This window comes from Argopecten irradians, chromosome 4 (genome assembly GCF_041381155.1).
Source record: "Argopecten irradians isolate NY chromosome 4, Ai_NY, whole genome shotgun sequence".
In the NCBI taxonomy this organism is placed as follows: domain Eukaryota; kingdom Metazoa; phylum Mollusca; class Bivalvia; order Pectinida; family Pectinidae; genus Argopecten; species Argopecten irradians.
This window is the reverse complement of record NC_091137.1, coordinates 23,587,883-23,600,215: the sequence shown is the minus strand read 5'-3', so window position 1 is coordinate 23,600,215 and position 12,333 is coordinate 23,587,883. Positions and strand designations below refer to the sequence as shown.

Genomic DNA, 12,333 nt, shown 5'->3' with positions numbered 1-12,333 from the left:
AATAACTTTTTCTAGCATTTGAAATGTAAAACTTATTTGAAACTGAAGATCTGGTACTTCTTAGACTAACATCCCTAATATATAGGTAAACATGTTACTGAAGCCACTTTGAGTCTCCCCATCTAAAATCTTGTCGGCAAGAACAGCTTTCCTAAATATAAAATAGTTTTCAATTGGCAGCCACTTCTGACAGTTTATCAAACTTTGTGAAGTATCATTACATACATAATTACATACCTTATTTTTAAATACTTTTCCCGATACGTTGTATAACGTTTGCGTATTGAGATGGTGAACATTTCGAACAGAGTGATTTTCTTCTGGTTCTTCTTCCTCCGCTGCGACTTTGTCCGACCTTTTTCTCGAAAACTATAAGTCAAATCGCCATGAAATGCGAGGTCACTTCTGGTGACCTGTAGATGTGTTGACCGGTTTTATTTTTTATCGGCCAGCATTCGAGATGGCCACCACAGCCTTCCATTGTTTGAAATTGAACTGATTACAGATATTTTTTACCACTGGTCCGATTTGCCTGGAATCGGTTTCAATATGTAGCTTAAATCAGATTCAAAATGTTTATGGTAAAAAATACCATAATTATGTTCTTGGAGTTCAGCAGGGATCCATTTTAGGTCCACTTTTATTTTTGATGTATTTTTCTGATATAAATGATATTGTTTCCATTGATATAACACTATATAAAATGAATGATCCTCATGACCATGGCTGCCATTTTGAAAATAAAAGAAAATTTTTGTCAACGTGTATATTGAATCGTATTTTAAATGTATAAAGTGCAAATACAATTATAGACATTGCTGTGCCTACTGCCTAATATATTAACTTTAAATGATGTGACTTTTCAAAAAGCATTTTTCTTATGCGAAATAAAATGTATTTACCGGTAAAACAATGTTACGTCATCATTCAGGGGAGGTCACTCTTGTCAAATTAGGCTCTGTGGAGATTGGGGGAACTTTATGTGACGGCACCCGTGACAATTAGATCTTGTTATCCTTATCATACAAAATAAAATTGTTGAGAATCGTCAAGGGAGTTAAGGGGGTGAAATTCGCTAAGGTAAACCGCACAAGTAAAAAAATGGCATACAGTATCAAAGCAAATCGAAGGATAAATCACCTTATGAAGAAACAGCAGGTTGTATATGCGTGTATATGTGGTGAACGAAAACTGTGACGAGCTATTGTGATTTTTGTAGGTTCTAGACACAATGCACTGTTTCATTCCTATACCAAATGTAAACGTCAATGTTTGTTGTTTTCTTCCAATATATATACATGTGAAACATTTTAATGTATATATTTTATATATTTTTAGGATAGCCAAGGCGTGGCCACATGCACTGACGGAGAGAGTTCGGATCGAATGGACCATAAGGCGAGTTTGTTTCAGAATCTGAAGTTAAAGAAATCCAGACTCAAACGCCTGATGGCTAACAGTGACAGTGCAATGGAGTCCGATGGTGTCGTGTCCAGTAGAGGTTCATCTGAAATTGATATGGGTAGTCAATACTCATCGAGTGATGAAGCCGATAGTGGTTATGGTAGCACAAGGCATCGACGGAGGAAAGTCTTAAAATTTCATCCAAAGACTGACAACAAAACCACATCAGCGCATGTGAAGGAAGTGAGAAAAGAACACAGCTCAAAGTCGAAACAAGCACCATCATTTGAGTTTGCTTATTATGGTATACCGCCGGGTATGATTCATGGGCAGACTGCTCCAAATGCTGAATCAGACACGGAGTCTTCTGGTCAAAGACGCCCAAGCATAGGATTTATACCTGTTCTAACCTCGATGATTCCTCAGTATTCAGGAAGTGCTAGTAATAATACAGAAACGGAGTCTCCGAGTAGTGGCAATACATCTTCTGTGGATAATGATATTAAACCTGTCATTTTAACTCAGTTTCCGCCAGCATTTATTATGACGCCCAAAGGTCCCTTGCCTGTCATCAACGCTTGTGGTCCTGGTGGAATATCCCAGTTTCCAATATTAAAGATGAACTCTTCTGAACCAAAAAAGGCAGAACAGTTTGTACAAATGCTTACGCCCAGTCAGCTTGCTGGGATGCAAGCATCTCAAAGCAAGCGTGAAAGTGAGAGTCAGAGAAACTCCGCATACAATCAAAAAGAACAAACAAAACCCGGGGCTCAAGATTACAGTTTTATAGAACATTATACAAACGGAAATTTTGAATATAAAGGTATTCTCAAAAAGGGAGAATCTTTGACGTCAGAGAATGCCCCTGTTCCCATGGCAACGGTGGCACAAGCATGCCCGTATGACGACCAAGAGGAGCAGCTTGTTTGTGCAATCTGCAATGACCGAGCTACCGGCCTCCATTATGGCATAATCACATGTGAAGGGTATGTACTAAAATGCCTTCACTACTACTGTTTCTAATCAAAGAATATTCTTGCATCATTACATATTCTGTCTTTCCATAATCCACGTGTGAAGGGTGTGTACTAAAATGCCTTCACTACTACTGTTTCTAATCAAAGAATATTCTTGCATCATTACATATTCTGTCTTTCCATAATCCACGTGTGAAGGGTATGTACTAAAATGCCTTCACTACTACTGTTTCTAATCAAAGAATATTCTTGCATCATTACATATTCTGTCTTTCCATAATCTTCCTTGCGGAATGGCATCGATTGTGATGTCATTTTATAACTTTACAATCAGTACATTTCCATACTCGAATATAACTGTGTAATATAGGCGTTTGATGCGTTCGCAGGAAATCTTATTTCCTTCCAAATATGTTTCCTCCTTTAGTCGTCCAAAAGTATCACTAATCTAACGAACACTGCACTGTTACCATGTTTCTTGTTTCAGATGTAAAGGGTTCTTCAAGCGAACGGTTCAAAACAAGAGAGTATACAACTGTGTTGGGAATGGCAACTGTGTTATCAACAAACTACAGAGAAATAGATGTCAGTTCTGTCGCTTCAAGAAGTGTTTACAGATGGGCATGGTCCTAGCTGGTAAATACAGTAGTCTTATTCAGATCTACTATAGACATTATGAATACTAATGAACATTTTTGTTTTAGCTTAGCTGCTAAAAATCGAAATAGTTTGCGTAGATATCAAGGATAATATTACTTAAATTTGCGATGAGTAAAAAATTACGTTTTACGCTTCGTCTGTCATTGTTGTACTTTCTGAAAGGAAGATAACTCCTCGTGAAAGACGGGCGATCACCATAGGGGCACACGCCCCGAGGGAAATACGACGTTTTATTTCCTGTCATGTGATGGGTTTTTCACTAATTACAGCCACTGTTATAAACATGTGGTAAAACTATATATTTTATTTTTGTTTCTCTTCCTCTAATGTCCTATGTGTTTGGGGAGTAGTTTAGTATTGGAATTGTCTTGTTATGCATTCCGATCACATTCATATTAATGATCCTCGCCTGCTTCGTTGTCATTGCCTTTCAATTTTGATTAAAGCCTGAAAGATGTGTTCTTTTTCATGTTATAGATTGTAGGAAATCACTTTGATAATATCCATACCTATGTTGACGGTAGATACATATGTACATAGTTTGTTTTTAAATCATTCCAGCTGTTCGCGAAGACAGAATGCCCGGCGGACGGAATTCGGGGGCTGTTTATAATCTTTACAAGGTGAGAAAAAAAACTTTTTATCACAGAATTGTAACAATATTTGACAAAGCCAATTGAATTGATTCCGTTCCATCTGATATCGCCATTATCTCCGGAGATCTTTACCTTACGGAGGCTCGACTGAATGCGATTAATCTTCATGAAGCGCACTATCTGATTTTCTGCAAAACTCTGGCATATCATAGTTGAAATGCTTATATTTACACTAACATTTTGGGGTCTCGACTGTTTAAGTTAAACCAACAAAACTGTTTATAATGATGATTTAATCTATAAGATGGAGCAGCCATTCCGACAGTGATCATGTCATGTCAACATTAGTGACGTCAAAATGGTCACGGTTCATGTATGTGTCATATACATCAAAAGGGTATATTAAACATCTCTGTGCGTTTGTTTACAAATGCATTTGTATACTATAAAAGTAACATTTTTTTCTTTTCAATTTAGGTTAAATATAAGAAACACAAGAAGAAAGATCAGATGGTAAAACTTTTCAAGGAGCAGGTGGCCCAAATCAAAGTTGATGGCAATGATGGTAAAATAGAAACGGAGATGATTACAGAGAGGAAACGGATACCTTTGCCTTATGTCTCGTTCAACAAAGGAAAGATGCCACATTTTGTGCAAGAAGACCACAGATCACAAATAAGACACAACAGTGCCTTCTCTAGAAGTACAAAACGTTCAGCACCTCCGCAGCCATCATGGGACTCCTGTTCTGTTAGTTCAATGTACAGTTCAGATGCGTCGGTTGCATGGAACTTTTCGGACAAAAGTTTTGACAATGGACAGTGCTTTGTTCCAAGAAATGAGTCTCAGAATGACAAGTCAAGCGTAGCTTACGAGGAACACTTACCGAATGACCCGACCAGAAAACACGAGAATCAGTTTCACAATACCTGTCAACATGGTGGGTCATCATTTGTATCCCAAGGACCGGTAAACCCCAACTATAAAAATAATCACTTGGCAAATTTGTTACAGTCGAAACAGGACACTATTCCAATCACAGAACGTCAAGTTAGGCCATGCAATCCGGAATTTGCATCACAAGTGTTTTCAAGTCGGGAGGATGTTCAATATAGTAGAGAAACAGCACCGGCTGCTACATTCGATAAGCCTGATGGTTTACAAAAGTGTGTGAACTCAAATGATTCTCCAACTCGAACATTGTCAACATTAATAAATGATAGTGTCAGTCGTTCAGTGAAATCTGGGACGGCTTGCGAATACATATCGACAGTTGGAGATCATAATGCTCAAGTAAGACTTGGAAGAGAACAAAGCAGTGATTTTGTAAGTGAGAATTACGAATGCGGTGTCAATCAATCACGTCATTGCCAGCAAGAATTTTCACCGCGGATGCAAAATAGGGATGTTTCTGAGCAAGGTTTATATAAGCCTCCGGCTCAGAATGCCACAGATTGTCGGATGTTAGAATACACCACAACTGCGGCTCATTGTCAACAGACCGTTACTGCAAATGATACTTCTCGTCATAAGTGTCATTCGTACAGCAATCAGTTTTCTGAACGTGCAATAGAAAAACAGACTCCGAATTTCTTTGGGGAGAACCGCAAAAAAGAGCAAAGTTATCGACCAAAGGAATGTTTGACACGCGACTACAAAAATGAAAGACACTATCCACGTGAATCAGACACCAAAGTATATGTGCAGCATCAACCACGAAAGGAAATAGTGTCTCATCATTACATAGACTCCAGTTGTTCACCGGTAACACTCAGAACAAATTTCTTACACGAAAGTCAGCGCAGCTTTACTCAAAATTATCTGCAGTATCAACATTCCATATCATTAAGCAGGAAGAACAGTGATCAACAATCATCAGACCACGAAACACTTGACTTTGGTCGGCATTCGGGCAAAAACTCTGATACTAATCCGTGCAATACGACTGAGAACGATGTAAAGTCTGCTCACAATGATTCGCCACAGAACAACATTGAAGCTCCCTCAGTATGGCACCAACAGCACACCGAACATCTGAGACCCGACCCTGTCTGGAAAAATGATAGTAAAACTCATTTGGATCATCAGAAAGCACACGAGTTCAATAAAACAAGACCAAGTGATAACTCGGTTATGATCCAAACCCACGTGTTGGGCGATCAGAACGGTTTCCACGTTGATAGGCACTGCTATAAAGTTTCGGAAATCGAAACTTCTCGCTCAAATAACGATCATTCCATATGTGACCCGTACCAAGTACGGGAGCCAGAAACTGAACACCACGTGACAGATGAAAGTCACGTGACAGATGAACGTCACGTGACAGATGAACGTCACTTGACAGATGAAAGTCACGTGGCAGAGGATTGTTATCAGTTCAGAGAACGTCCAATTTCAGAGGATATCGTGCATAATAGTGATTCTTTGCGATGTAATCAGAAGTCGGACAAATCAAAAACAGGTTGTCGTAAACAAGATAGCCAATATTCCAATCCATCGCCTGACAAGGAACTGTGTTCACCTAAGAGTCACTCTCAGCTAATTCAGGAACTTGTGATCTGTAATACATTGCTGGATATCTCGGATTCATTCAATTTTGACGAGAACGATTGGATAGATTCAGATATAACAGACAATTTCTATCGACTTGCCGACCAAATCGTCGACAAACTGGTAGCGTGGACGCGGCATCTGCCTTTTTATAGCGAGATCCCACTAAATGTTCACTCCAACATTCTAACAAGCCGCTGGCATGAACTTCTAGTGTTGATGACGGCTGCTCGTAAGACGCTGACACTCCAAGAAGATCCCCGTTCGACTCATATAACTTACAATATTCTGCTGAGTTCTAACATGCAGAAACTGGACAGCTTCCTTTCCAGGATATCTAGAATGGACAAGGACACCGCAACTATGGACATAAAGAAAGTCCAGGACATTATGGAGCGGTTGTCCATGATCATGTTCAGGTTCTTGCAAATGCGAGTTGGGATCCAAGAATTCGTATCATTACAAGTCATTCTTCTGCTCAATCACAGTAGGTTCTTCATATTTTTTCAAAACTTTCTATTCCAATCTTGAAACAAACATTTTCATTGGCTTAAAAATTATGTTATCATCTCATAAGGCTAATAAATGACGTCACCGTTTCTGATTGGCTAACGCAACGTTGCAATGATTTCATAAAAATAACGGTACAAATATTTTTTGTCTCATTGATATTTAAACTTCGTTTTCAGAATCAATGAAATGTAAGTCTATGATGCATTTGATATGTGAATAATCATCATAACTCTTCAATGTTATTTTCTTGGTGTATATTTCAGATGATCCTTCACAGCATGCAAAAATCGAAACCATGCAACAGAAGTACACAAATGCCTTGGAGTGGTACGTGACCAAAACGTTTCCCAAGGATCCGACAAGGCTTGGAGAACTCTTAATACGAATACCGGAGATTCAAACAACATCAAGTTTGCTTCTCAAAAACAAGATGATCTACATACCATTCTTCCTAAATTCGTAAAAAATGTCGTCATGCGTTGGATTTTGTCTTTACTGTGATGTGAATTCATAATGCTGCGTGGAGATCGTATCTAAAAGGATATTTCGCACAAGTTAGAATTTTATTAGGATAAAAGAAACGTCTTACACGGATTGTGTAGTAAAAGAATGCAATTCCTTAATGTAACGATGCGTTATCTCATTGGTGGAATCACAAACATAAACTTGTTCATGTTTTGATCCAAACAGATTATATTGTATTAGCTGGACATCAGCTTTAAATTACTAATATCAACGCCAAACACCAATTTGTATTTCCTTCTGTGGAATATTAATTTATGTTATTGACAACAGTGGTGTGGATGTTTATTTCAAATGATGTTTTTAATAATTAGTAAAAGAAAGGCATTAAACATTCGTGTTTATGACCCATTCGAAATCAGTATCGGCCGTATTAAACGGTAGATCTGTGGGATCCTCTACGACAAACATATTCATTTTAAAGTGAAATGTATGATAAAAATGTTGATTAAAGATGCTCCACCGCTGTCAAATGGCATGTTTTCTCTATCAAAAACAGAAGCAGACGATTTAGTATTTATCTTCAATTACAAAAATTACTTACTTTACACCATTACCACCATTGCAAAGTTTGAGCTTCTAATTTTACTTCAAGTTAAAAATATGAAAAATAATTAATTGCATCCCGAAAAAAATCCGTGTCACTATATCCTATATGAAAGGAAGTACTGATTGCGCATGCACCAAAGGCGAAATGAATTATTTTATATTATTTTTGTGTTAATTAGACATATATATACACGATCAAACACCAATTATTGTTCAACTGAGGAATATCATTTATGCTTTGTCGGCGGTGGAGCATCTTTAAGAAATTAACCCAGAATTAACGAGTGGTTGGAGGGTTATGTGTAAACTAAAAAGTATACCGGAGGTATATAAAAGTATAATTTGTGACAGATTTGGCTTTTACGTTTTGGCTTTATTCATTATTTACTTAATGTTTGTCAATATATTTAAATGCAAGAACGTACAAGCATTACGGTAAGTAGAAGTTACGAACATACAGGTAATATCAGGTCTTTATTGAGGTTCGGAAGATTTAATTCACAAAAATTTAATTACATATGTAGATGGTAAAGCATAATTTTTACTGATATCATCAGAATTTTTTAATTTATGAAAATTGATTTTCCCGAATTACTGTAATCCAACTTTTTTACGCGTGCGATTTATTTTCAGGTAGAAAATAAAACCACCGAAAAACAATTAATTACAAGTACAATTTAGCGTTTCACCAATAAATCTTAAATTTATATCTCCGTGAAAGTGTCGTTAGGTATATGGAAACAGAAAAGTCGTCAGGGCAAAAATAAGTTAGTTTATAGTATGTGAAAATAGTTTTTTTACACCCGCGAAAATAACCGGCTCTACAGTAAAACACCTACGGCTGGAACTCGGGATCTTCACCAATGTGGACTTCTAAAATACGACAAATGTAACTATTTGTATATTATTAGTCATGAAACAATGATGGCCAGTGCTATCAATTAATCAACAGGAAACCACGTAGCTTCACGACATCACAAGAACATTCCATGGAGTCTTTGAAATGTGTTAAACAAAGGCGGTGTTAGTTTATCAGTTATGATAAGTGATAATATTATCGTTACATATACATGTATCCTGTATTTTACCCAAACGTAATGAGTGCAAAGAAAATAGTGCCTGATATTTCTAACTTTGTTTGTCTCGTCTTTTTTTTATTAAATCAACGTCCTATTAACAGCCATGGTTATCTAAGGACGACCTCCCATATGTGCGGTGTGTTGCGTGTATGAAGTGCATGATGCATAGTTTGGGAGACTGCGGAATATTTGTGTTGTGTCTTCTTGTATAGTGGAATTCTAGCTCTTCTTATAGTGCTTTATCACTGAAGCATGGCGCCGAAGACACAAAGCAACACACCCCACCTGGTCACATTAATATACTTACAACGGGCGAATCAGTCGCCCCACTCCCGTAAAGCTGAGCAGGAGCAGAAACTAACACTTTTGATTTCTAACGTAAATCTATCGGTTTGTTTCCTTTACATTAATACCAGCCTAGTTCATGAATTTGTTGTTCAAATTTTATCGCGAAAACACTGCATGGGTAGGCGTGTAGTACAGTCCTCGAAGACATGAGTATATTGCAATGTTACATATTTAGGTATGAGATAAAACTTCCAAGAAATATATTAACTGTGGAAAAAATGAGTTTAAATAAATAAATTACTGTGATAAAAATGATAAAATATGTTTAGCAAATGTGAAATAAATAAGAGAAGTATTGTAATCATGCTAGATAATTAGGGAATCTTGTTACTAAAAGGATACTTCGAATCTATGATTAACTGTATTCGCTTGATATGTTTTGTTGTAAAAAGAAGTCTTATGGATTTTGTTATGGCTAGTTTTAATAGAACAGAAATACGTGATAAGAAAGGTTTATAAGATCATCAGCTTTTTGGAAAGAATATGAGAAACACCATTGTATTTGGAACATGGAACATGCAGCCGAAAATGTTATTTCTCATTTCAGTTTTCTTGAAAGGAGAGAGAGATTTGAACTGTGATAGAATAAAGGATTGTTATATTTATTGATATGTAATAATGTTAATCGGTATTGTTATTTTTATGCGCTATTTATTACCATAACTAAGATATGCCTTGTGTTTGCTATTGTTTCTATGTTTAAGCAGAATTTAACTCTTCTACATTAAAAAATCGTGATTTGTCTGCATAAGTGAAAGCCGTTAAAGTAAACATTATCGTCGTCCTATAAATGTTTTTCATTGACGTTTTGTTTTTCACTCTTAACATGTTGACAACATTCCGTATTCCGAATGATTTGAAAATGAAACGAGTATGATGGAACGAACTAGTGGCTTCTATCTGATATTTCCATCATAGTTTGACATTTGATATGAGCTTAACATTAAAGTACATAACATGTCAAATCGTCTTTTTTAAAAGTTATCAACTATCTTGAATTTGAAATTCTAACTCTCATATCACGCAATATATTTTTAATATTTTGTTCATCAATTAGCAATGGTATAGGTTCTCAAACCATTTTTGGATATGTCGCGTGTCATTCAACATCTGTTTGCAATTTTGACCTCATATCATTTAACAAAATCATCAAAGAACTTTAAATTATGTTGTGGACTAGACTTTGGCGAAAATTCGAGATTGCTAAGGCAAAGTTTCAAGATATTGGTTTGAATTTTCTTTGTTGTTAAGCATACTACATTAGTTTGACGGAGTCTTAAACAGAGAAATTGTAATTATTGTAAATTATTTACATTTGACTTTTAAAACATTGATGTCATTTAGAAATGTTGTGTGTTAAACCATACGGAAGCCATTATATATTAGTGACCATATTTGTTCTGGTCAAAGATTGCATTAATATACCGTATAGTCGGTTATTTGACAGGTTTTGATACTAAGCGAAAATCAAAATTAACGATTCTTTTTTACGATCATGTTAAAAGAGTATACATGAATAAGTCATCAATTAAATTAGATTTACTAAGTCATCAATTTAATTAGATTGACTAAGCCATCAATTTACTTAGATTGACTAAGCCATCAATTTTAATTAGATTGATTAAGCCATCAATTTAATTACATTGACTTTAAGCCATCAATTTTAATTAGATTGATTAAGTAATCAATTTAATTAGATTGACTAAGTCATCAAGTTAATTAGATTGACTAAGTCATCAAGTTCAATAGATTGACTAAGCCATCAATTTTAATTAGATTGATTAAGTCATCAATTTAATTAGATTGACTAAGTCATCAAGTTAATTAGATTGACTACGTCCTCAAATTTAATAAGATTGACTATGCCATCAATTATTATTTTGCAGATAACATTTTCGCGATAATTACCCCATAATCCCCGGCTACACGGTATAAAATGAACATTGTAAGTTACCGCATAGCTAGCTATTTTTTCTGCTCTAAATATTTTTGTGATTTCATATTATAAATAAAAAGGTAGATCTTAATAAATTCAAATTTCGCATTTTGCTATTGGGGAATAATATGTAATTTATCAATTTCTTATTATATTTCAACGATTAAATTTTCGTGATGCATCTCTCCGAAGTAAAGATCTCCAAATTTATGTTATACAGCATCATACAAATTACCTGATATGACAGACTTATCATTATTTGCATATTCAAATATAAAAGGTAATTACTTTTTGTAAATTAGGTATAGAAAGTTATAGTAATGAAAATTCGTCAAAATAGGTTTTGGAGCAACTTTCTGTTTGGATCTAGGATTGCAAATTGTACATATTATTGTAAGTCCCTTGTTATCATACTAAATATGCTTAAAATATACTTAAGAAATTCTACTAAAATTTCTGTTAGTATGTGCAAAACGATTTAGATTTTGAATGACTGGTATTTTGTACTATCCAATTAATACTTCTTAACATATTATTTAATTTATTATGTAATTCTGGCTTTGTCGCATTTTATTATCAATAAATTTGTATCACTTTGCATCACTAGCGAGCATAGCAAACATGCAACAGCAGCATGGTTCAGCTGGGTTTTAATAGGCTAATTTTTCAAATGAAAAAAAAAAGTAATAAAATACTCGTATATGCCTTTTTTCTTCCGACACTGGACAGCAATATACGTGCATTCAGTCAGTTGTGGAATATACTGTAGTACTCGCTGAGGGTACCTTTAATGTTGATCAGTGATATTCACATATCCATATATATGCCTAATGCTGATATTCAGCAAAACTGATCTATACAAAGTGTATACAACTTCATATGTTATTGTAAATATATAATGTTTCTCAACAATAGTGATGCTTGGTAACTGTATGGCTTTCTGCCTTGAGTTGTGTTATTTTATTTAATTATCATAATATGATACGTTTATTCAAATCGCAATTCGTCAGTGGTCTGTGGTGCTTTATAACCTAATAAATCTCTATCGTTAAGATGATCCAAAGCGTATTGAACAAATTTGATTATTATAACTTTAGATTTGGCATGTATTAACAGCCAGGGTCATGTAAGGACGTGCCAGGTTTGTTGGTGGAGGACAACCGGAGAAAAACCATCGATCAGCGGTCAGTACCTGGCAA

General features: G+C 35.5%; 1 protein-coding gene across 1 annotated transcript in view; it reads left to right on the top strand.

Annotated features, from left to right (window-relative positions):
* The window catches only part of LOC138321031 (uncharacterized), a 30,750-nt gene extending 18,675 nt beyond the window's left edge, over positions 1–12,075 (top strand). The window contains exons 2-6 of the mRNA XM_069264421.1: positions 1,339–2,390; positions 2,869–3,017; positions 3,603–3,664; positions 4,115–6,674; positions 6,964–12,075. Coding sequence (XP_069120522.1) covers positions 1,339–2,390; positions 2,869–3,017; positions 3,603–3,664; positions 4,115–6,674; positions 6,964–7,163 — 4,023 coding nt within the window. The 3' untranslated portion in view covers positions 7,164–12,075. The remainder of the gene's footprint in view (positions 1–1,338; positions 2,391–2,868; positions 3,018–3,602; positions 3,665–4,114; positions 6,675–6,963) is intronic.
* Positions 12,076–12,333: the final 258 nt, after the last annotated feature.